Here is a 26280-nt window from a genome sequence, read left to right as displayed (position 1 = left end):
ACTCTTTGAAGTTACAACGGCACTGAAAAAAGTGAATTATGACCATGTTTTACACTAAATGGCCATTGCAACGTCCCCGTGGTCATGTGATTCAAAATGGCCGTTGCATTGTCCTGGGGTCATGGCACCCCCTTTTGTGACCTTCCCAGCCGGTTTCTGACAAGCAAAGTCAATGGGGGGGAGAAGTGAGATTCGTTTAACGACCACATGATTCGCTTAACAACTGCAGCGATTCACTTAACTGTGGCAAAAAGGCGTAAAATGAGGCACAGCTCACCAAACTGCCTCACTTAGCTGTGGAAATTTTGGACTCGATCGTGGCTGTAAGTCGAGGACTACCTGTATTTCATTTTTGGCTGTGTAGCCGATGCTTCTGAAAGTTTGGCTGTCTTCCTAAAGTTCCTTAGGATAGAAAATTCTTATCAGAAGCATCTTTTCCTCTCAATCACAGATATTTTTGGATGGGAAGATATTTTCGGTGGTGGACCTCCCAAAGGTGCTTTTTTCCAAAGGCGACTGGGCTTCCTTTGTTTTTTCCTTGAAGACGTTTCACTTCTCGTTCCAGAGGCTTCTTCCGTTCTGTTCTTCCGTTCAATTCTCTAGAACGGAAGAAGCTTCTTGGATGAGAAGCGAAACGTCTTAAGGAAAAAACAAATGAAGTTAAGTCCAGTTGCTTTTTTTGAAAAAAAACACCTTTGGGAAAAAAACCATGACCTGGATGACTTGAGAATCTCCATAGACCTTCGGTGGTGGACTCCTTCCTTCCTTGTCCCGTCTAGCTTTCACGCCAGAAATTTGAACCCGGAACATCTCAACAGGACTTCGAGGGTGAAGGTGGTGGCCTTGGTGGAACCTTCACACCTCTACCTCTGTTTCTACCTACCTCGGAAGCCAATTTTAGTTGTGTGTTGGAGTGTTCTCATTTGACTTCTTTTTCTTTTGATTTCTCTCTCTCTCCACCACCACCCCGCCCCCTCCCCAAACCTCAATTCTCTGGGATGGGGACTGCTCTGTCGATTTTCCTACCTGGTTTCGTCCCAAATGCCTCAACTCACCTGATGAACAGAGGAAGCTGCGCTGGGATATGTGAGGAACCAATTGGCATCCTGGTTTGATTTGAGTACTAAATTGTGTGAGCTTCTTCTGCTGGTGCTCAAAAGTGCATGGGAAGGAGGACCCCATGGTGTGGGTCAGCTTGCCCTTCTTCTAATCCCCGCTGGTGTGGTTTAAGGGTTGGCTTCTCTAGCAAACACAGGGTTCTGCGTCTGTGGCAGGGGTGGGGCTGCTGGGGGTTCGCAGGGGTTCGGGAGAACCCCTAGCTAAGATTCTGTGCAGTTTGGAGAACCCTCAAATCCCACTCCTGGCTGGCCCCGCCCACCCCGCCCCTCCCAGGAGTCCCCACGCGGCCTGTTTTGGATGCAGGTAAGTGCAGGGCACGCGCGGAGGCTCGGGGAAGGCAAAAAACGGGCCTACCGGAAATTAGGGAAGGCCGGAAATGGACCCATTTCCGGCCTCCAGAGGGCCTCTAGAGCCTGGGGAGGCCGTTTTCGCCCTCCCGGAGGCTCGAGGAAAACCTCCGGAGCCTGGGGAGGGCAAAAACGTCCCCCTCCTGCCATGGTACACCGCCATAGGCTGTATACCGCCCTGAGTCCTTCGGGAGAAGGGCGGTATAGAAATAAAATTATACTTATACTTGTAGGAAGGGAACACCACCAAGACAGTGCCAGGATCAGTAAGGTACAAACAAACTTAGAAAGGCAAAAGGCCACAGGCATAGGGAAATGACCTTCCCAAAATAGAACACATGAACATCAGGGCCATTTAGGAACAAAAGAGGACATAGGGAAATGACACACACAAAAGACTCAGGACATACCAGAAAAGGAACTATCAAGACAGCAGAAACTAGGAGAGCAAAACAAAAGGAATGGCAGAGGATTAGCAAAAGGAAAAGATTTAATCAATAGCCCAAGCAATCTGATAAGAGTCAAGCCGGGGGTAAGGGCTTACTTGATAACAACGTGATCAGCTTAAGGCAAGGAGCAAATAATAAGAACAGAAGGAAACAAAAGAACATGAGACCAGATAGCCCAGACACCACCCAGTCTCAAGTAGGGAAAAACTAGAATAAGAAAACAGGGCAATCCAAGAACACACACACAAAGGGAAGACCCACAAAAGTAACAAAAGAAACAAAGAACTTCCTTTGTATCAAAAAGTATAAGAATGCATGCTTACCTTGTAACGATGTCAGCTCACCCAGGAACGCTGGTTCGTGCGCTTGCCGGATCCGTCTTCCTGAAACATAATAAAAAGAATCCTGTTTTCACGCAGCTCGCTTCTCTCATCAATTGATTCATCGTGCCTGGGACGATTTCTCACCCGGGAAATTCAACCTTTCGGGGAAACCTCTGCGGAGATTCTAACATACTTATGGTACAGGAAGCCAACTAGGCCACGCCCACTATGGCCATGCCCACCCAGTAACCGGGCAGAGAACCCCTTGCTAAAATTTTTGAAGCCCGCCCCTGGTCTGTGGTCTTCTCCCCTCAACATAGTAGACCTGCCAACGATGGCATCATTACGAGAACATTTGGAGTAGTGTTCTGAGGAGTGGACCCAGCCTCTGGAGTCAACTTGATTAGGTAGCTTCTGGAGACCATCAACGTGATGAGGTGATTCCATGGACCTCAGAAGGTCCATTGACAGGGCTGGAAAGGAGAAGAAACTCAGGCCAGTGCTTCCATTTCAGAAAGCCTCCATCTTACAGTAGTGGCCAAAATTGTGGAAACCTTTTGGGAAAAGTGTATTTTTGAGGTTTGATGGCTACTAATAACACCACTTTTTTTTTGGAGTTTCAAGATAATCCTATTCCACTGCTGGAATGGCCTGGGAATAGCCCAGACCTTCACCCAATTGAAAATCTATGGAACCAACTAAAGAAACTTGTTAGTCAGAAGCGACCCAGCAATAAAACCCAGTTAATAGAAGCCATCATTCGATCTTGGCTTCACATTACAACAGCTGCAGAACTAAAAGACTTGGTTCACTCCATGGGAAGACGTTGTAAGGCCATAATTCATGCTAAAGGTTACCCAACTAAGTGTTGACTGACATGGTGATCATTTTTGTATATCTCGTTTTTTCTACGTTTTTCCCTTTTCTTCTTTATACTACTATTCTAATAGCAAATCCTTCATAAAGGTTATTGCATTACATTCTTGATTAAATTATCTTTCCATTGATATATATATATATTTTTAAATGTAAATTTTAATTTGTTTTAAATTATGGGGTATTTTAAATTCAGCCAAATTATTTAATTCGTTTTTAATTCATTTAAAATTTTTGTATTTATGTGTTTTATCTTGTGGCTGTTCACCGCCCTGAGTCCTTCGGGAGAAGGGCGGTATAGAAATTTAATAAAATAAAATAAATAAATAAAATAAAATAAATATATAATTTTATGGTACTACTCCAAAAAAAAAAAAAAGTGGTGCTATTAGCTAGTTTTAAAAATATACTTTTCCCAAAAGGTTTCCACAATTTTGGCCACTACTGTAGCTTCTGGAGACCCATCACCATAATGAGGTGATTCCATGGACATGGAGTCAACATGATTTAGAAGGTCCATTAACAGGGCTGGAAAAGAGAAGAAACCCAAGTCAGCGCGTCCATTCCAGATAGCCTCCATCTTAGGTGGCCTCAAACATAGATTTGTTGTTCATGGCTGAATTTGAGAAAATTTAAGATGGGCTCAGTGGCTAAGACGATGAGCTTGTCGCTCGAAAGTTGGCAATTCAGCGGTTCGAATCCCTAGGGCCGCATAACGGGGTGAGCTTCCGTGACTTGTCCCAGCTTCTACCAACCTAGCAGTTCGAAAGCACGTAAAAAATATGAGTAGAAAAATAAGGACCACCTTTGGTGGGAAGGTAACAGTGTTCCGTGCGCCTTTGGCATTGAGTCACGCCGGCCACATGACCACGGAGACATCTTCGGACAGCGCTGGCTCTTCGGCTTTGAAACCGAGATGAGTACCGCTCCCTAGAATCGGGAACAACTAGTACAGATGTGTGAGGGGAACCTTTACTTTAAGTTGGTAGAATTCAGTAGAAGACAATGGAGGCCTTCTAGCAACCTTGTTTTTAAGGGAGTGATAGCTTCACGGAGAGAGGGTGTAACATGTAGTTTGGCCCTGTTCTTTCTCTTGAAAACAAAGCATTTTGGTGAGGTGGAAACTTGATGTTATAGGGCAGGGGTCTCCAACCTTGGCAACTTTAAGACTTGTGGACTTCAACTTGTTCCAACAAGCGGGGCTAAACATATGAACATGTGAATGTTTTTAAAATGTTATCTAATTTTAGGTTCTATTTAATTGGGCCAAACTATGTTATAATAATAATTTTAATTAGCAATTTTATGTTGTTTGTGTATCTGTATTTTTCTTGACTGTACACCGCCTTGAGTCCTACGGGAGAAAGGCAGTATAGAAATATAATAAATAAATAAATAAATAAATAAATAAATAAATAAATAAATAAATAAATAAATAAATAAATAAATAAATAAATAAATAAATAAATAAATAAACTCCCAGAATTCCTCAGCCAGCAAAGCTGGCTGAGGAATTCTGGGAGTTGAAGTCCACAAGTCTTAAAGCTGCCAAGGTTGGAGACCCCTATTATAGAGGACTCTTCAAGTTTTTTTTTTAATGGAAAAGCAGAAAAGAGCCACATTAAATAATTTGCTGGGTTAGTGGAGTGTCTCTAGCAGTCTTTTTCAACTGTAAGATGTACGGACTTCAATTCCCAGAATTCCCCAGCCAGCAAATATTATCTACAGAACGGTGTTTTATTCAAACTTGGCAACTTTAAGACGTGCAGACTTCGACTTCCAGAATTCCCCCAGCCAGCCATGAGGGAATTTTAAAACCGGTGATGCCAAATGGACCGAAATGCAGATCTGATTCCCCTTGGTTACACGCTGACGCTTTCCGAGAATTTTGCAAACTTATTTGGGCTCCCGATTAATTAATTCACACGCTTGAGATCTCTGTCTGTCTGTCTGTCTGTCTCCCTGCCTGTTGCTTTGAAACCTAGTCTGGCTTTTGAATGGCCTCTGCTTTCGTTTTGTGTGGGTGTTGTTAAAAGTAGCCAGCATCCTCTTTTCTCGCAAAACTCCGGGATTGAGGGATGCAGAAGGAATCCACGGCCCAGCCCAACTAACCACAGAGAATTGGCCGGGTGGCTGACCCCTTTCATTTTCCTGGTTCGATTCCCAGTAACCTTCTTTGAGACAGGGTAGGATGGGCAACCCCCAGATTTGAGGAGGCTCAGAATAAGGCACCCCTTGAATAAATTCTTTTGAGTTTTTCAAACTTCTGGCCGATCCCCTCCTCCGTTGCTCCTTGTTGTCTCCCTTCGGTGTAATAATTATTGGCAGGCTGAATTCTTGGATGGTCTGGATTTCACCATCGTTCTCATAAACATGTTTTTTTTCAACCGTGTGCCCTCAGAATTGCCATCTTCTGGAGAGCTGAATCTTGGGGGTTTTTTTTTTCAAAAATTGAGGTCCTTGGTGCTCTCTGAGCTTGGTGGTTTTCTTGCAGACCCAACTACGTAACGTAACATCATTAGTGCACTGGTCTTCAAGAAAACCACCAACCTCGGAGATCCGTAAGAATTCCACAGTTGTCATCTTCCTCCTCTTCTCTGCAAACTCCACTCGCTTCTAGCACTGATGATGTTACCTAGTTGGGTCATGAAAAGCTGCAAGATAACTACCAACCTCAGAGAGCACCAAGGATGCCAAATTTTGAAAAAAAAAGCAAGATTCAGCTCTCCAGAAGATGGCAATTCTGTGGGCACAAGGTGAAGAAACAACCTCACAATCCTTCTTCTCCTTCTCCTTCTTCTCCTTCTTCTCCTTCTCCTTCTCCTTCTTCTCCTTCTTCTCCTGCTCCTTCTCCTTCTCCTCCTCCTCCTCCTCCTCCTCCTCCTCCTCCTCTTCTTCTCCTTCTCCTCCTCCTTCTCCTCCACCTTCTTCTTCTTCTTCTCCTCCTTCCTCCTCCTCTTCTTCATCCTACCTAGTTGGGTCATGAAATGTCTTCAAGAAAACTCCAAACTCCAAACTCAAAGAGCAGCAAGGATCCCACGCTCTTCCTCCATCTCCTCCCCCCACTTCTCTTTCTCCTCCTCCTCCTCACTCCACCCACCCCCGTCCCTTCTAGCACTGATGATGTTACCTAGCTGGGTCATGAAACATCTCCACGAAAGCCACCGAGCTCAGAGAGCAGCAAGGACCTACAATTCAACCCTGAACTAGAAATACTCTTTTTCAAAATGTATGACACGGAGCAATGTTGAATGCTTCGTACTTAACCTGGGCACAATGCGAGACTTCAACCTGTACTTAGCTCAAAGAAGGAACGGAGGCTTTTCTTTGGATGCTCCAGGAAACATGTCCAGAAATCTGTGTGGTTAGTTCGGATGGGGAAAAGGAGACCTCGGGGAGATCTGTCTTCAAGTTGACCTGTACTTCTTCATTTGCAGGGCAGCGTTGGCTTCTGCTCATCAGTGCCACCCCCTCCCGAAGACCCTCAGTGTCCTGAAGAACACACCGCAGGTCAGAGGGATGCATACCATCATCCGGTGAGTATTCAGCCTCCGAGTTGGTGCAAATGCCCACCCTCTCCTTATTCTCCCTCCCTCTACTCTGCTATAAACTCGGGTGTTTGGGAAATACAGGTAATCCTTGACTTACAACAGTTCATTTAGCAACAGTTCGAAGTTACAAAGGCACTGGGAAAAAATGACTTAGGACCATTTTCACACCGTTGCAACATTCCCGCATGGTCACATGATGAAAATTCAGACATTTGGCAACAGACTCATGACATGTCACCGTGTCCCGGTGACTTTGCTTCTAACAAGCAAAGTCAATGAAGAAGGCAGATTCACTTAACGAGTGTTAAGTGTGAAAAATTGTAGTAAATCACTTTTTTCAGTGCCATTGTGACTTCAAACGGTCACTAAATGAAAGGTTGTAAGTCAAGGACTCCCTGTAATATCATTCTAATTTATTATCAAGCTGCATTAACCAAATCTGGCAAGTTTCAAAGTACAATTTGTCAGAATATGTTCATAGACTGGAATAGACATGGTAACAGATCAGCCAATGAGGGCTGTTTGGTAACTGAAACATAGTATTTGTTGTATGGGGCCATAAGAGACAGTTTGGAGCCTGGGCGTGGGTTAACTGTTCTGTATATAAGCTTGAGGGCACTAGCTTTTCCCTCTTCCATTTTGTGCTTCCATTTTGTGCTGTGTTTGTACTTGCTATTTCTCCTCTCTACAGTGTGGAAAAACCTACAATGGTATTGTATATAAAGACATTTTCCTATGTAGATGAATCCTGCAGAAGTATTTAATTGTGTGTCTGATTCAGTGGTGGGTTCCTCCCGGTTCCACCCGGTTCTGCCGAGCCGGTAGCGGTGACGATATGACGTCACCGAATCAGTTCTCCTTGTTCAGGAGCTGGGCCCTCCCGCCCCCCCACCCTCCCCCCTGCGTTATTCTTATCTTTTATTTGGCCCCACCCCCAATTTTTGCTGCCTCCCAAGTCCCAATTAATTGGCTAGAAGGAAAAAACCTGTTTAAACTCTTTCCGCAGGGCTTCAAAGGGCCGCCCTACAGCTGATCAGTGTTAAAGGGCAGTGTGGTGGTAGACCGGTGCCTCCAAAAACAGATGAGTAGACCAGTGCCTCCAAAAACAAATGAGTAGACTGGTACAGCTCTGCAAGCAGTTAAAAGCCTGGTAGACTAGTACCACTGTTAAATCCTAAAGAATTGTCACATGACCATCAAGCCATGCCCACAAAATAAGCCACACCCACAGAACCGGTAGTAAAAAAAATTAGAACCCACCCCTGGTCTGACTGAATTCCCTGGCCAACACCTTGGCAGCCCAGTAACTTGGAGCAGGGATCCACAACTCCTAGGCTGCAGCCCACTATATCGGGCCTTGAGCCATTTGGAACCGGGACATGGATATGGCAGGCAAGCGCACGCCCACACATCCCCACTTGCACAAGTAGCAGGAAGGTGTGTGTGCACATGTGCCATTTCTGTGAGTGGCAGGAGCATCTGCCACTCATCAGGAAGCATCCCCTCTCCCACTCTCCCCGGTCTGCAAAGCCAGAAACTCTGACTTTATCCCTTCTGAGTTTCTTGTTATATCCATTATGCAGCTGTGGGCTAAGTGTCCTTTTATCTGACCGTTTCATAGGCTAGCATGTCTTCTCTCTGTCTCCATTTTCACATACTGTTACCCTCCTCCAAGATCATATTGTCAGGGTTCTAACGGATGTCTTAATTAAATCATGAGCCTCGAGCCAAGCTTCAAAAGAAATCCAGTTATTTATTAGGAAGGTACCCAAATGAAGCCAACTCTGACCCCACGTAATTTACAGCCCTAATCATGACCCTGTTTCCCCCCTCCCCCCAGGATGTGTCATCAATCACATTTGCCAATGGAACAATTTCATTGGTTGTAGAGATCACTCCCCTCCGGCTGCTGTGGGTAACCCTGGGAGACAATCTTGAGAAAGATATGTCTGGAGTGTACTTCCTGTCTTTGGTTGCCGTGTTGCTTCGTCGGTTTCCCATCTGCCTTGCCTTTGGCAACTTGAGAGCAGGCCCGGGATGCTTTGCGAGTTGACACATATTTGTCCTGTCCCTTTTCTTCTTTCCAGAAACAAGGAGACAAGCCGGGATGAGTTTATTTTCTACTCTAAACGGCTAATGCGCCTTCTGATTGAGCACGCGTTGTCGTTGCTGCCTTTCCAGGTAAGTAACACATGAGAGAGACAAAAGAAATGTCTGCTTTATAAGTTGGTTTAATGATGGAGACCTGAGCATCATTGAACACTGGGCATTATCCAACAAAATGCAATTCAGTGGTGAGAAAAGTAAGGTTTTACTCTAAGCAGGGGTGAAATGTAAAATTTGTTACTACCGGTTCTGTGGGTGTGGCTTGGTGGGGGGTTAACGTGACTGGGTGGGCGTGGCCAACTTTTTTTTTTTTTTTAACTTTTCAAAGCATTTTTTCTAATGCTTTGAAAAGCCTCTGCCAATCAGGCAACTCAGCTGGTATCGTCAGAGAGGCTTTTTAAAAAATGCCTCTCTGCTGATCAGGCAACTCGGCTGGCATTGTCAGAGACTTTTCAAAGCATTTTTTTTTACCACCTCTTCGGCCCAGAGGTTGCAGAAAAAAATGCTTTGAAAAGCCTCTGACGATCCCAGCTGAGCCGCACGATCATAGAGGCTTTTTTTGTTTTTACTTTTAAAAGCATTTTTTCGTCGGAAGAGGTTGTAGAAAAAATGCTTTTAAAAGTAAAAAAAAAGCCTCTGATGATCGTGCGGCTCAGCTGGGCATGGTGGGGGGGCGCAGAGATTTTTGCTACCAGTTCTCCGAACCACCCGCCACCATCATTACCGGATCGGGCGATCCGGTCCGAACCAGGAGCATTTCACCCCTGACTCTTAGCCAAGAAAAACCAAATATGCAGGTGTAGAATAGGTGGTACCTGGCTCAATAGTGGTGACCATGAGAGGGATCTTGGAGTCCTAGTGGACAATCATTTAAATAGGAGCCAGCCATGTGCAGCAGCTGCCAAAAAAGCCAACACAGTTCTAGGCTGCATTAACAGAGGGATAGAATCAAGATCACCTGAAGTGTTAATACCACTTTATAAGGCCTTGGTAAGGCCACACTTAGAATCCTGCATCCAGTTCTGGTCACCACGATACAAAAATGATGCTGAGGTTCTAGAAAGAGTGAAGAGAGGTATAAAAATGATGATTAGGAAGCTGGAGGCTAAACCATACGATGAGCAGTTGTAGGAGCAGATGTATCTAGTCTAACAAAGAGAAGAACTAGTGTGACATGTCTATTGAGATTATCAGTCATCCAGGTCACAGTTGTCCCAAAGGTGCTTTTTCAAGAGGCAGCTGGATTTTCTTTGTTTTTCTTTGAAGACGTTTCTCTTCTCATCCAAGAAGCTTCTTCAGCTCTGACTGGATGGTGGGGAATAGAAGGATTGATACTCCCTGCAGGCAGCTGGTCGTTTGCATCTTTTTAGAGAGACGTTGAGGCCACTTGGAGGTTTGTCTTTGTCCTCAGGGTCACCTGAGTGGTGCAAATGGGTGTGGAGCCTTCTTGCAAGTGTTGAAAGGACAGTTCCAAGAAAGCTTTCAACAGTTCCAAGAAGGCTCCACAACCATTTGCACTACTCAGGTGATGCTGACAACAAAGATAAACCTCCAAGCGGCCTCAACGACTCTCTAAATTTTAGACTCTAAAAGAATGCAAATGACCAGCTGTCTGCAAGGAGTATAAATCTAGCCAGAGCTGAGGAAGCTTCTTGGATGAGAAGCAAAATGTCTTCAAAGAAAAACCAGAAAGTCCAGTTGCCTCTTGAAAAAGCACCTTTGGGACAACGTGTGTGACATCTTCGAGACCGCCTGCTGCTACCGATGGCCTCCCATCGACCTGTGTGCTCCCACAGAGAGGGCCTCCTCGGGGTGTCATCAGCCAAGCAATGTAGGCTGGTGACCCCCAGGGGGAGGGCCTTCTCTGTGGGGGTACCCACCCTCTGGAACCAGCTGCCCCCCGAGATAAGGAGAATCCAAGACCTCGGTGCCTTCCGCCGTGCCCTTAAAACCTTCTTTTTCCAGCAAGCCGGGCTGGCCTAACACTTTTTTAAAATGTTTTCAATTGTCTGTTATTGTTTTTAATCATGGGGCCAAATTTATATATATCTTTTTAATTGTATTTTAATGTTTGTAGTTTATGTTTTTACTTGGCTGTTCACCACCCTGAGTCCTCAGGGAGAAGGGCGGTATACAAATTTATAAATAAATAAATAAATGAATGAATGAATGAATGAATGAATGAATGAATAAATAAATAAATGTTAGCAGTCTTCTGATATTTGAGGGGTTGCCACGGAAAAGAGGGGGTCAACCTATTCTCCAAAGCACCTGAGGGCAAGTAAAGACATAATGGATGGAAACTAACCAAGGAGAGAAGCAACCTAAAACTAAAGGAGAAAATTTCCGACAGTGAGAACAATTCATCAGTGGAACAGCTCGCCTCCAGAAGTTGTGGGTGCTTCATCACAGAGGTTTTCCAGAAGAGACTGGGCAGCCATTTGTCCAGCAAGGTATAGGGTTTCCTGCCTAAGCAGGGGGTTGGACTAGAAGACCTCCAAGGTCCCTTCCAACTCTTGTTATTCTATATTCTGGATCTCTCCATAGGAGAGCAAACTATGTTGTTTGGCAGCATGCATGCTGCAATAGCCAACCTAAGACAGGGACATGGATGCAACCCCTAAATAGGAATTTATCCAAATCACAGTTTGCATGCAATGGGCGTTAAATGAACCCGTTGTCCACAGTGATGCATTTTTCGCCAGAACTGAACTCCAGTTTCTTGCAAACCCACCCACCCCCCGTCACTGACCATGAGACAGTGCAAACAGTCGCCAATGTGGCCCAGTTGCCAAGTATCCAGAATGCGATCCGGGGGTGTGGCTGTTGGAACTTTGAGTCCTGCTTGTCAAGGACCTTGTTTGGCATCCATCGTAACTTGGAACGGTCGCTAAAACGAGGACCACCTGTGTTTATGATTAATTTATGCCATTCCTCTTTTGTTTCCAGAGCTGCACAGTGCAAACGCCACAAGGCGAGGACTACGAAGGTTGTACGTATAGTGGGAAGCAAGTAAGTCCAAGCAGCAAAAGATGCTTGAAAGGAAAATCGTGTGACCGTTTATTAGCATGTGTTTTTTTTTTTTTGTGGTTTGTTGGCACAAAATTTAGGTTCAATCTCATTTTTAATCCAGAGAGCCTTGAGCAATTCTTAGAGCAGTGGCATCATGGAGAGCGAGAGAGAGAGAGGGAGGGAGGGAGGGAGGGAGAAAGAGAGGGAGAGAAAGATGTTTGAAAACAGCTAATTTAGTTTGATATGTCTTAAATTTGGTTTTTCACCATTGCTCGGGGTGAAATCCAGCAGGTTCTGGAGAACCGGTAGCGGAAATTTTGAGTAATTTGGAGAACCGGCAAATACCACCTCTGGCTGGCCCCAGAATGAGGTGGGACTGGAGATTTTGCAATATCCTTCCCCCAGGGGTGGGGCGGGAATGGGGATTTTGCAGTATCCTTTCTCTGCCACGCCCACCAAGCCACATTACGCCCACCAAGCCACGCCCACAGAACCAGTAGTAAAAAAATTTGAATTTCACCACTGCCGTTGCCCAAAGTCACTGTATTTGTGAGATGGGGGAAGGAAGGAAGGAAGGAAGGAAGGAAGGAAGGAAGGAAGGAAGGAAGGAAGGAAGGAAGGAAGGAAGGAAGGAATGGTAAGAGGGGGGGAACAGGAGAAGGGAGGGAGAGGAAGGAAAGAAGGAAGGAGAGAAGGAAGGGAGGGATGGAAGGGGAGAAGGGAGGGAGAGGAAAGAAAGAAGGAAGGAAGGAGAGAAGGAAAGGGAGGGAGGGATGGAAGGGGAGAAGGGAGGGAGAGGAAAGAAAGAAGGAGAGAAGAAAAGGGAGGGAGGGATGGAAGGTGAGAAGGGAAGGAGGGAGGAAAGAAGGAAGGAAGGAGAGAAGAAAAGGGAAGGAGGGATGGAAGGGGAGAAGGGAGAGAGAGGAAAGAAGGAAGGAAGGAGAGAAGGAAAGGAAGGGATGGATGGAAGGGGAGAAGGGAGGGAGAGGAAAGAAAGAAGGAAGGAAGGAGAGAAGGAAAGGGAAGGAGAGATGGAAGGGGAGAAGGGAGGGAGAGGGAAGAAAGAAGGAAGGAAGAAGAGAAGGAAAGGGAAGGAGGGATGGAAGGGGAGAAGGGAGGGAGAGGAAAGAAAGAAGGAAGGAGAGAAGGAAAGGGAGGGAGGGATGGAAGGGGAGAAGGGAAGGAGAGGGAGGAAAGAAGGAAGGAAGGAGAGAAGAAAAGGGAAGGAGGGATGGAAGGGGAGAAGGGAGGGAGAGGAAAGAAAGAAGGAAGGAAGGAGAGAAGGAAAGGAAGGGAGGGATGGAAGGGGAGAAGGGAGGGAGAGGGAAGAAAGAAGGAAGGAAGGAGAGAAGGAAAAGGAGGGAGGAATAGAAGGGGAGAAGGGAGGGAGAGGGAGGAAAGAAGGAAGGAAGAAAGAAAGGAAAGAAAGAAAGAAAGAAAAAGAAAGAAAGAAAGCAATGAACTACAGACGTTCTCTTTTCTTTATAAACGTGACACTCTGGGGCCCCATAGAGAAGATGGCTGCCTGCCTGGAGGTGACAAGCAAAAAAAAAAAAGTCATATTCTGACCTAAGCGGAGAAGACGGAAGGCAAAGAGGATCTGGTTCTCTGAAATGCTGTTAAAATGGCACCTTCTCTCTTCCAGATCACAGGGGTCTCCATTTTGAGGGCCGGAGAGACCATGGAGCCAGCCCTGAGGGCCGTTTGCAAGGATGTCCGGATCGGCACCATCCTGATTCAGACAAACCGATACACAGGGGAGCCTGAGGTAAAGTGCTAAAAATCGGAAAAGATGAGGAAGCCCAAGAATGATTCATGACCCCATTTTTTAATATTCTTCATGATTTATTTGTTAGATTTATCCTCTCATCTCATCGCCTGACTAGGTGGCTCAGTGGCTAAGACACTGAGCTTGTTGATCAGAAAGGTCGGCAGTTTGGCGGTTCGAATCCCCAGTACAGATCTCCTGCGTGAGCAGGGGGTTGGACTAAATGACCTCCAAGGTCCCTTCCAACTCTGTTACTGTTGCTCTTTCCTCAACCTCAGCAACTTTCAAATCTGTGGACTTCAACTCCCAGAATTCCCCAGCCAGCCATGTTTGGTCTGTTTAATGTTTCTCTGTCTGATAGAGAGAAATTAGAGGATTCTAGTTTGGTCTAATTCCTCCAATTTCATGCTAACGGTACTTGGACTATTTTTAAAAACAGTTACTTTTTTAAAAAAAAAATCCTGTTTTTTAAAAGTTTTAATCAAAATTATACATAGTATTTTCTGCTTGGTTGTTTGTCTGGCGTTAATGCCTGCTTATCTAGGACTAGGTTATTATACGCATGTGCGTGTTTGTATATATACACATAGATTAGATTATTGGCCAAGCGTGATTGGATATACAATTGCTTTGGTGCATATGCTCTCAGTGTACATCTCTCAATGTGCATCTCAATGAACAAAGATGATTAGGAGACTGGAGGCTAAAACATATGAAGAACGGTTGCAGGAACTGGGTATGTCTAGTTTAATGACAAGAAGGACCAGGGGAAACATGATAGCAGTCTTCCAATATCTCAGGGGTTGCCACAAAGAAGAGGGAGTCAAGCTATTCTCCAAAGCACCTGAGAGAAGAACAAGAAGCAACGGGTGGAAACTCATCAAGGAGAGAAGCAACTTAGAACTGAGGAGAAATTTCCTGACAGTTAGAACAATTAATAAGTGGAACTACTTGCCTCCAGAGGTTGTGAATGCTCCAACACTGGAAATTTTGAAGAAGATGTTGGATAACCATTTGTCTGAAGTGGTGTAGGGTTTCCTGCCTAGGCAGGGGGTTGGACTAGAAGACCTCCAAGGTCCCTTCCAACTCTGTTATTCTATTCTATTCTATTCTATTCTATTCTATTCTATTCTATTCTATTCTATTCTACATAAAAAGACAAGATACACTCATAAACAGGGAGCCAACCCCACACTCACAAGCACTGATGATATTACATAGTTGTGTCATAAAAAACAAACAACAACTGAGCTGTTTGTCCTTTGTTTTCACGTAATATTGTTGCATTGTTGTACACAGATCTTTGAAAGCTGCTTTGGGAGGAATTTTACCACGAAAAGCGTGATAGAAATCCTTGCAACGAATAAATAGGCAGGTAGTCCTCGACTTACGACCACAATTGAGCCCAAAATTTCTGTTGTTAAGTGAGACATCTGTTAAGTGAATTCCGCCCCAGTTTACGATCTGTCTTGCCTCTGTTGTTAAGTGCATAGTGGCTTCCCCATTGTCTTTGCTTGTCAGAACGTCGCAAAAGGGGATCACATGACCCTGGGATGCTGCAGTGGTCATAAATGTGAGTCAGTTGCCAAGCGGCTAAATTTTGATCAGGTGACCATGGGGGGATGTTGCAATAGTGTGGAAAAATGGTCATTAGTCACTTTTTTCAGTGCCATTGTAACTTTGAATGGTCACTGAACGGACTGCTGTAAGTCGAGGACCACCTGTACATACCCATATTTTTTGTAGTATAAGACTCTCTGGACTACCTATCTTTTTTGGGGGAGGAAAACAAGAAAAAAAAATCTGCCTCTGCCTCCCAGCAATTTGCCTCCTTGCAGCAAACAGCAAACTGCCTGCTTTAGTTTCAGTTTCTTTTTCAGCATAGCCTGATTAGCACAAGAAAAAAAAATCTGCCTCCCAGCAATTTACCTCCTTGCAGCAAACAGCAGCCTGCTTTAGTTTCATTTTCATTTTCAGCACAGCCTGATTAGCACAAGAAAAAAAATCTGCCTCCCAGCAATTTACCTCCTTGCAGCAAACAGCAGCCTGCTTTAGTTTCATTTTCATTTTCAGCACAGCCTGATTAGCACAAGAAAAAAAATCTGCCTCCCAGCAATTTGCCTCCTTGCAGCAAACAGCAGAGGCCCGTGTGGCAGTAGGCAATGGCAAACCTTGCAACCTGAAACAGCTGAGGGTCAGGAGACCGATCCAACCGACAATCAACTGCTTGGGCTAATCAGGCTGTGCTGAAGCTGAAACTGGCTGTTTGCTGCAAGGAGCTAAATTGCTGGGAGGCAGAGACCAAAGGGAGGGGGGCGGTGGGGGGCAGGGCTACATTCAGTGTATAAGACGCACCCAAATTTTCACCCTCTTTTAGGGGGGGGCGAAAGTGCGTCTTATACTCCAAAAAATACGGTAAATAAATACATAAATAAATATCTCATCCGCTTCTTGCTTGCACCCTGATGTCTTTCTCTTCCCTTCCAGCTACATTACCTGAGACTCCCAAAGGACATCAGTGAAGACCACGTGATTTTGATGGACTGCACCGTCTCCACGGGGGCAGCAGCAATGATGGCCGTGAGGGTGTTGCTGGTAAGGAAAATGGGAATCTACGTGGTCCTCCATTTACAACGGGTTGGTTAGCGGTAGTTCAAAGTTACAACGGTCTTACCTGGGGGCTACTTATGACTTGGATTCAAAGGTACAGGTAGACCTCGACTTACCACCACCATTGAGACAAAATTTTCCGTTGTTGTTAAGTGAGACATTTGTTAAGTGAATTTTTGCCCCATTTTTCCACCTTTCTGGCTACAGTTGTTAAGTGAATCACTGCAGAGTAGAGTAGAGTAGAGTAGAGTAGAGTAGAGTAGAGTAGAGTAGAGGCGCAGTGGTTAGAATGCAGCATTGCAAGCTACTTCTGCTGACTGCTGGCTGCCAGCAGTTTGGCAGTTCAATCCTGACCGGCTCAAGATTGACTCAGCCTTCTATCCTTCCGAGGTCGGTAAAATGAGGACCCAGATTGTTGGGGGCAAGATGGCTGACTCTGTAAACTGCTTAGAGAGGGCTGTAAAAGCATTGTGAAGCGGTATGTAAATCTTAAATCAGAGGTGGTATTCAACTGGTTCAGACCGGTTCGGGGGAACCGGTAGTAGCGACTTGGGCTCAATCCCATCCTATATCGCTGTATTTTTGATGCCGCACGCATGTGCGGATGACGCGCGCGAGTGAATTGCCGTGATGTTTGATGTCGCATGCATGTGCAGACGGCATGCGCAAGCGAATTGCCGTGTCTTGTGTCGTTGCACCTATGCGCAGACACATGTGCTCACATTTCCAATGCTGGGCGAACCGGTTGCTACAGTATGTGAATCCCATCTCTGTCTTAAGTGCGATTCATCCTCTTTTAACGACCCCATAATACCTTCAGGCTGGGCAACTGAATGGAGCTGAGTGCCCTTCCTGTCGCCAATGCGGAGTTTTGTTCCGCAGATATTGTGCCCAGAGAGAAAAATATCTGATTTTAACCTAGGATCGAACTCACAGCCTCCTGATTGTGAGGCGAGAGCTCTGCCTCTAGGTGTTGTGGCCCCGCCCTCTGAGCCTATCCCATCGGAGGAAGAAAGCTCCGAGCATGAGGAAGAGGAGTCAGCCAGGCCTCCCTCTCCAGGCCCCTCCCCTCTGGCACTGTCTCAGGAGCCGGCCGAGGGAGAGGAGATTAGCCGGGAGACAGGTGTCTCGGATGAGAGTGAGGGAGAGACATCATTCCTGGATGCACGCCTCCGAAGGCGTGATAAACGATTGCAGCAGCTCAGGAGGCGTGCTAGGGATTAGAACTGAGTCACTGGACCACACCCCAGAGACTATATAATAGAGGGTGGTGGCCAGTGATCCCTGTGACGAACAAAAATAAACCTTGGATAGTCACTAAAGCCTCGTCCGAAACTGCTGAGAGGAATATTATTTCTGTTGGACTCTTGCACGCTGAGTATATTATCTTTCTGTCTCTGTGGAAATAAAAGCACTTGGCAGACGGTGTGTATATCGCTGCCAAGTTGGAGATAAAGACCTGGGTGTGTGCCAAGTGCTTCCTTAACCCTCAGCTGGCTGTGTTTGTGTGTGTGTGTGGACGGGGACAGATCACTAGGCCACCGCACCACTCATAAGTCTTAAGTGCTATTGCTACCTGCAAAAACCGTAAAGTAAAGCTAGGAGTGAAAGAGAGGCTGAAATCCCTTTGTTTCCTTTAGGATCACGACGTTCTGGAGGATAAGATTTTTCTTCTCTCCTTGTTGATGGCCGAGATGGGCGTCCACTCCGTCGCCTACGCCTTCCCGCAAGTCAAGATCATCACAACTGCTGTGGACAAGAAAGTGAATGACCTTTTTCGCATCATCCCTGGTATTGGTGAGTGGTTCCATCAGGGATGAAAAATAAGGATGTGGCCATAAGACACGAACGCAATGGGCAGATTTAGGGGAAAAGGCTGGTCGGAAAGCGGGGAAAATACAGATAGTCCTCGAATTACAACAGTTCATTTAGTGACCGTTTGAAGTGACAATAGCGCTGAGAAAAGTGACTTATGACTATTATTCACACTTAACGCCCGTTGCAGGATAGGATAGGATAGGATAGGATAGGATAGGATAGGATAGGATAGGGTGAGGTGAGGTACGATAAGATGATAAAGTAAAGCAAGACGATAAGATAAAATCATCATCATCCTCTTTTAACAACTCCATGATTCCTTGCGGGGTGAAGTCTGGGCAACTGAATGGAGCTGAGTATTTACTGGCCAGATGCCTTTCCTGTTGCCAGTGTGGAGTTTCTTTCAGCAGATGTGCCCAGAGAGAGAAATATCTGCCTCTACCTAGGATCGAACTCACAGCCTCCTGATTGTGAGGCGAGAGCTCCACCTCTAGGCCACTGCACCACATAAGATATAGGATGATAAAATAAGATAGATAAGTTAAGCTTAAGCTTAAGATAAGATGAGATGAGATAAGATAAAATAAGATAAAATAAGATAAAAGATAACCTTTATTGTCACTTCTCTGTATACACATGAGCCACGGTGGCACAGTGGTTAGAGTGCAGTACTGCAGGCTACTTCTACTGACTGCTGGTTGCCTACAATTTGGCAGTTCAAATCTCACCAGGCTCGGGGTTGACTCATCCTTCCATCCTTCCGAGATGGGTAAAATGAGGACCTAGATTGTTGGGGGCAAGAGACTGACCCTGTAAACCACTTAGAGAGGGCTAGAAAGCACTGTAAAGTGGTATATAAATCTTATTGCTATTGCTACACAATGGCACACATTAAAATGAAATCCTGATGCCTGCTCTCAAAAGAAATATACCGTATTTTTAGGAGTATAAGACGCACCTTTTTTTCCCCCCTAAAAGGGGGTGAAAATTTAGGTGCATTTTATACACCGAATGTAGCCCCGCCCACCCACTAGCCCCCACCCTTTGGCCTCTGCCTCCCAGCAGTTTACCTCCTTGCAGCAAACAGCAAGAAAAAAACAGCTCCTTTCAGCTTCAGCACAACCTAATTAGCACAAGTTGATTGAATCAGCCTCCTGACTCTCAACTGATTTGTTCTCAGCTGTTTTGCACAGGACTCTGCTGCTTGCTGCAAAGGGATAAATTGCTGGAGCAGTTTTTTTTTTCCTTGTGCTAATCAAGCTATGCTGAAAACGAAAATGAAAGTAAAGCAGGCTGTTTGCTGCAACGAGGCAAAATTGCGCAGAGGCAGAGGGAGATTTCTTTTTCTTCTTTTCCTCACCAAAAAAGGTAGGTGTGTCTTATACTCCAAAAAATACGGGGTATATATATATATATATATATATATATATATATATATATATATATATATCCATCATAAACATGAGTCCGTCGCCAATTTTAATCACGTGACCAACAGGGATGCTGCAATGGTCATAGAGTGTGAAAACGATCCTAAGTCATAACTTTTTTCAGGGCCGTCGTTCCTTTGAACAGTCACTAAACCAACCGTTGTATGTCGAGGACCGGCCTGTAAATAAATGTGAATCTCACTGTCTCTCCCTCTGCTTTCTAGGAAATTTTGGAGACCGTTACTTCGGCACAGATGCCCCGCCGAATTGGAGCGATGAGGAAGACACCTTAGATTCCTGACCGCGTCTCTTGTCTTGAAACTTCTCCGAAGGAGAGTCAGATTCCGCACCCGCATCTTGACCCATGCCTTCATGCGCTCCTCCTTCATAAATCTCCAAACGCGTACAAAAAAAAAGAATATTTGGCAACGCAGCTGTTAATATTTTCTCCTGCTTTGGTTTTGCATCGGAAGCTGAAAAAGTATTTTTTAAGGAGGGGGGTGGGGGTTTGGCCGGGTAAGAGAGTGGCGCCTGGCTCTGGTTTTGTTTTTGTAAAGTATGCACGAGTGTCTTTGAATCCAGAAGCAGTTTATTTTAATTTTGTAAAAAAATCAACATAACTTATTTTATTAAAAAAACAAACACACACACACATCACTTCCTTGGCAAAACTGTGAGGATTTCACTCTGGTGTCTCTTTATTCGTTACTCAGAATTGCAAAACCAGACTGGGTCAAAATTTGTTTGCTGCCGGCAGTGGTGGGATTCAACCGGTTCGCACCACTTTGGCCGAACCGGTTGTTAAATTGCTGGCTGGCCCCTCCCCTCCCCTTCCAGAAGTCCCCATGTGCCCCGTTTCGGCTCTCAGGTAAGTGCAGGGAGGCCTACTAGGCCCAAAATGCTACCTGGCCCCCTTGCGGTCCATTTTCACTCCCAGGAGGCTGCAGGGAGGCCTACTAGGCCCAAAGTGGCGGTGAGGGGTGGCACGTCCCCCTGATGGCCCGTTTTTGCTCCCAGGGGGGCGCAGGAGGCCGAGTGCTTCTGTCACACACCCCGGGCCACACCCACCATGGCCACGCCCACCCAGCCGATTATTAGGGCAGAGAACCGGTTGTTAAATTATTTGAATCCCACCACTGGCTGCCAGCAACAAATGAACAAACACATCGGGAGACCTCGGCTTACAGCCATTCATTTAGTGACCGTTTTAATGGCGCTGAAAAATGTGACCTATGACCGTTTTTTTTACACTTACTACCATTGCAATATCCCCATGGTCACGTGATCGAAATCCGGATGTTCGGCCACCGTTTCCAACGGTGCCCATATTCGCGGGACATCCGGGCCAGGGTCAAAGGAGAAAAAAAATTAATTTGGGTACAAGATCATAGATCAAAGCTCCACCTTTTATAAATCTGCATCTTGCAGGCAGTCCTCGACTTACAACGGGTCGTTTAGTGACCGTTCAAAGTTTCACCTGCGCTGAAAAAAGTGACTTATGACCATTTTTCCCACTTAAGACCGTTGCAGCATCCCCGTGGTCAGGTGATCCAAATTCAAATCTTGGCAACTGATTCATATTTTTAACGGTCGCCATGTCCCCGGGTCACGTGATCCTCTTTTTGCGACCTCCTGACAAGCAAACTCCACGGGGAAGCCGGATTCACTTAACAACCGGGCTACTGATTTAAGTACTTTTGCAGCGATTCACTTGACCACTTCGGCAAGAAAGGTGGTCAAAAATATGGCAACGTTCACTTACCGTGTGTCTCGCTTAGCGACAAAAATGTTGGGCTCAGTTGCGGTTGTAAGTCGAGGACTACCTGTACAGCCATGCCTGATGTAAATTGAAGGGCTCAGATACAGATACAGATTAACCGAGTTGGAAGGGACCCTGTAGGTCCATGATGGCAAACCTATGGCACGCGTGCCACAGGTGCCACACAGAGCCGTATCTATGGGCACGCTCAGCTCCAGCGTGCATGTGCGCGCCAGCTAACTAATTTTTGGGCCTTCTGGACCCCCCGGAAGTTGGGAAACAGGCTGTTTTCGGCCTCCGGAGGGCCTCCAGTGGGGTGGGGAAGGCCGTTTTTGCCCTCCCTAGGCTCCAGGAAAGCTGCTGGAGCCTGGGGAGGGCAAAAAACAGGCCTACCAGGCTCATCGGTAACCTTTTTGCAGTCACGTGCCAAAGGCGGGGGGAGCGTGGGGGGTCACATGTGCATGCATGGGGGGGCAGGGCGCCGGGGGCATTGAATTATGGGTGTGGGCACCCGCCCGCACGAGCCCCCCCATGCTCCCCCACCCCACTTTTGACACGCAATGGCAAAAAGATTAGCCATCACTGCATCTTTACACCATTTCTGACAGATGGCAATCCAGTCTTCTTAAAAGCCTCCAGTGATGAAACTCCCACAACTTCTGAAGGCAACTTCTGTTCCGTCGGTGGATGGTTCTCACTGTCAGAAGATTTCTCCTTATTTCCAGGTTGAATCTCTCCTTGGTCAGTTTCCATCCATTATTCCTTGTCTGGCCTTCAAAGGTGCTTTGGAAAATAGCTTGACCCCCTTCGTCCTCTCTGGGGCAGCCCCTCCAATATTGTCTCCCCTGGTCCTTCTCTTCACTAGACTAGCCAGGCCCAGTTCCTGCAACCCTTCATCGTATGTTTTAGCCTCCAGTCCCCTCATCATCCTGGTTGCTCTTCTCTGCAATTCTTTCTAGAGTCTCAACATCTTTTTTATAGTGTGGTGACCAAAACTGGACGCAGCACTCTAGGTGTGGCCTTACTAAGGCTTTATAGTATTAGTACCTCCCTTGATCTTGACTGAATCCCTCTGTTAATGCAATTTAGGATTGCATTAGCTTTTTTTGGCAGCTGCTGCACAGTTTTGTTTTGTTTTTAATTTGATTTATATGCTGCCCTTCTCCGGAGACTCAGGGCGGCTTACAATGCGCTAAGCAATAGCCTTCATCCTTTTGTATATTTATACAAAGTCAGCTTATTGCCCCCACAAAATGGGTCCTCAATTTACCTACCTTAGAAAGGATGGAAGGATGAGTCAACCTTGAGCCTTGGCGAGATTCGAACCTGCAGTAATTGCAGGCAGCTGGTCTTAATAACAGGGTGCCTTAGACCACTGTACTACCAAGGCTCAGTATTGGCTCCTATTTAACTGGTTGTCCACTAAGACTCCAAGATCCCTCTCCCAGTTCCTGCCACTAAGCCTGGTTTCACCCAGTTGACATGCCTTGCTTTCTTTTGACTTTTAAACGCAGCTCGGTGCCATTGACGGTTGCAATGGAAAAAGTGTGTGGGCGGCCGCTGGCCATAGCAGTGAACGACGCCCTGTTCGAATCTCGCCTTGCCTTTCCTCTTAACCAGTGACCAGAAAAACCCAGTTGCTGAGAGAATTCAAGCAAAGCCGAGATACCAATCTCACCTCTCTCACTTTGAGCTTCGAAAGAGAAAGAGAGACCAAAAAAAAAAAAAAAAACCACGATCAGCTGAAAAGCAAAACCTCCAGAATGGAAAAAATTTTAAAAAAGCACCCCGAAAGAATTGGCGTAGGCGGAGGGTGGCTTGAACGGAAAGGCGTTTCACTTATTCAGACAATGTTAAGCACAGCAGAAAAGAGGGAGAGTCTGGAAGTCTGGGGCATTCTGGAAGCTGGGGGATTCTGGGAATTGAAGTCCACTATGATAGCTGGGGGATTCTGGGAATTGAAGTGCACTATGATACTTGGAGGATTCTGGGAATTGAAGTCCACTATAATAGCTGGGGGATTCTGGGAATTGAAGTCCACTATGATAGCTGGGGGATTCTGGGAATTGAAGTCCACTATGATAGCTGGGAGATTCTGGGAACTGAAGTCCACTATGATAGCTGGGGGATTCTGGGAATTGAAGTCCACAATGATAGCTGGGGGATTCTGGGAATTGAAGTCCACTATGATAGCTGGGAGATTCTGGAATTGAAGTCAACTATGATAGCTGGGAGATTCTGGGAATTGAAGTCCACTATGATAGCTGGGAGATTCTGGGAACTGAAGTCCACTATGATAGCTGGGAGATTCTGGGAATTGAAGTCCACTATGATAGCTGGGAGATTCTGGGAACTGAAGTCCACTATGATAGCTGGGGGATTCTGGGAATTGAAGTCCACTATGATAGCTGGGAGATTCTGGGAATTGAAGTCCACTATGATAGCTGGGAGATTCTGGGAACTGAAGTCCACTATGATAGCTGGGAGATTCTGGGAACTGAAGTCCACTATGATAGCTGGGGGATTCTGGGAATTGAAGTCCACTATGATAGCTGGGAGATTCTGGGAATTGAAGTCCACTATGATAGCTGGGAGATTCTGGGAACTGAAGTCCACTATGATAGCTGGGGGATTCTGGAAATTGAAGTCCACAATGATAGCTGGGGGATTCTGGGAATTGAAGTCCACTATGATAGCTGGGAGATTCTGGGAACTGAAGTCCACTATGATAGCTGGGAGATTCTGGGAACTGAAGTCCACTATGATAGCTGGGAGATTCTGGGAACTGAAGTCCACTATGATAGCTGGGAGATTCTGGGAACTGAAGTCCACTATGATAGCTGGGAGATTCTGGGAACTGAAGTCCACTATGATAGCTGGGAGATTCTGGGAATTGAAGTCCACTATGATAGCTGGGAGATTCTGGGAACTGAAGTCCACTATGATAGCTGGGAGATTCTGGAATTGAAGTCCACTATGATAGCTGGGGGATTCTGGAATTGAAATCCACTATGATAGCTGGGGGATTCTGGGAATTGAAGTCCACTATGATAGCTGGGAGATTCTGGAATTGAACTCAACTATGATAGCTGGGAGATTCTGGGAATTGAAGTCCACTATGATAGCTGGGGGATTCTGGGAATTGAAGTCCACTATGATACCTGGGAGATTCTGGGAATTGAAGTCCACTATGATAGCTGGGGGATTCTGGGAATTGAAGTCCACTATGATACCTGGGAGATTCTGGGAATTGAAGTCCACTATGATAGCTGGGGGATTCTGGGAATTGAAGTCCACTATGATAGCTGGGAGATTCTGGGAATTGAAGTCCACTATGATAGCTGGGGGATTCTGGGAATTGAAGTCCACTATGATAACTGGGAGATTCTGGGAATTGAAGTCCACTATGGTACCTAGGCGGTTCTGGGAAATATAAATCCACACATCTTTAAATTGTCAAGGTTGAATCTTGTAGAGCAGGAGTGGGTTCTACTTACCTTTACTACTGGTTTACAACGGAAGTGCACTTGCTTCTGCGCATGCGCAGATCATCAATTATGACGTCCGGGCGGGTGGGCAGAGCCTCCCACTGCTTTTACTACCAGTTCGCAAGAACCAGAGAGAACTGGGAGCAACTCTCCACTGTTGTAGAGTGGTGAAACCACCAAGCAACCTTTTGCCTTAACAGGATGGACTGCCTGACACAAGAAGCTGAACCACAAAGTACCATTTTCTTTTGTTTGCTTTCGGTGTGACTCAATGTTGACCCCTGAGTTTCACAGCTCAGTGAGTAAATGAATGTGGGTTTCCAATTGCTATCCCACACTCATGAGCCCCCCCCCCCCCCCACACACACATACCCTTGACCTATTTGGGAGGCACCAGAAAGTTTGTATGTATTTCCTCCCCATTTTCTTTCCTGTGACATATTCAGCTATAAATAGATGATAGTAGATATAGATGGACGGATAGATTATAGATAGATGATAGATATACAGTAGATAGATAGTAAATATAGATAGACATACATAGGTAGATATAGAGAGATGATACATGATGATACATGATAGAAGATAGATAGATAGCTGGATAGCAGATAGATAGATGATAGATAGATAGATAGATAGATAGATAGATAGATAGATAGATAGATAGATAGATGATAGATGATAGATGATAGATAGATAGATAGATAGATAGATAGATAGATAGATAGATAGATAGATAGATAGATGATAGATGATAGATGATAGATAGATAGATAGATGATAGATAGATAGATAGATGATAGATAGATAGATAGATAGATAGATGATAGATAGATAGATAGATAGATAGATAGATAGATAGATAGATAGATAGATAGATAGATAGATAGATAGATAGATATAGAAGATAGAAAGGAAGCGAGAGAGAGTGGGGGGTGAGAGGGTGGAGAATGGAAGGATTTATATTTAGGGAAGAAATACAAAATGCACAGGTACAGTATATGTGGGACCTTGCTCAATAGTAGTAACTGTGAGAAGGATCTTGGAGTCCTAGTGGACAACCATTTAGATATGAGCGATCCGTGTGCAGCAGCTGCCAGAAAAGCCAACACAGTTCTAGGCTGCATAAACAAACAGATAGAATCAAGATCAGGTGAAGTGTTAGTACCACTTTATAAGGCCTTGGTAAGGCCACACTTGGAATACTGCATTCAGTTTTGGTCGCCATGATGTAAAACAGATGTGGAGACTCTAGAAAGAGTGCAGAGAAGAGCAACAAGGATGATTAGGAGACTGGAGGCTAAAACATACGAAGAACGGTTGCAGGAACTGGGTATGTCTACTTTAATGAAAAGAAGGACTAGGGGAGACATGATAGCAGTCTTCCAATATTTCAGGGGCTGCTACAAAGAAGAGGGAGTCAAGCTATTCTTCAAAGCACCTGAGGGTAGAATAAGAAGCAACGGATGGAAACTAATCAAGGAGAGAAGCAATTTAGAACTAAGGAGAAATTTCCTGACAGTGAGAACAATTAGTCAGTGGAACAACTTGCCTCCAGAAGTTGTAAATGCTCCAACACTGGAAGTTTTTAAGAAGAGATTGGATAACCATTTGTCTGAAATGT

At 45.5% G+C, this 26280-nt stretch overlaps 1 protein-coding gene across 6 annotated transcripts in view; it reads left to right on the top strand.

Moving 5' to 3' along the window:
- Positions 1-20066, top strand: part of UCKL1 (uridine-cytidine kinase 1 like 1) — a 65708-nt gene extending 45642 nt beyond the window's left edge. For 3 of the 6 annotated variants that reach the window (XM_060684346.2, XM_060684347.2, XM_060684344.2), the window contains exons 8-15: positions 1067-1086; positions 6552-6650; positions 8753-8846; positions 11721-11783; positions 13429-13551; positions 16039-16146; positions 17802-17958; positions 19634-20066. In XM_060684346.2, the coding sequence (XP_060540329.1) occupies positions 1067-1086; positions 6552-6650; positions 8753-8846; positions 11721-11783; positions 13429-13551; positions 16039-16146; positions 17802-17958; positions 19634-19710 (741 nt within the window). In that variant the 3' untranslated portion in view covers positions 19711-20066. The remainder of the gene's footprint in view (positions 1-1066; positions 1087-6551; positions 6651-8752; positions 8847-11720; positions 11784-13428; positions 13552-16038; positions 16147-17801; positions 17959-19633) is intronic. The other 3 variants (XM_087890996.1, XM_087890997.1, XM_060684345.2) reach the window with 1 other exon arrangement.
- The last annotated feature ends 6214 nt before the right edge of the window (positions 20067-26280 follow it).

Source organism: Pantherophis guttatus, chromosome 3 (genome assembly GCF_059756535.1).
Source record: "Pantherophis guttatus breed Tessera chromosome 3, ASM5975653v1, whole genome shotgun sequence".
NCBI lineage: Eukaryota > Metazoa > Chordata > Lepidosauria > Squamata > Colubridae > Pantherophis > Pantherophis guttatus.
Note: the sequence above shows the minus strand (reverse complement) of the source record. Positions and strands in the feature narration are given on the sequence as shown.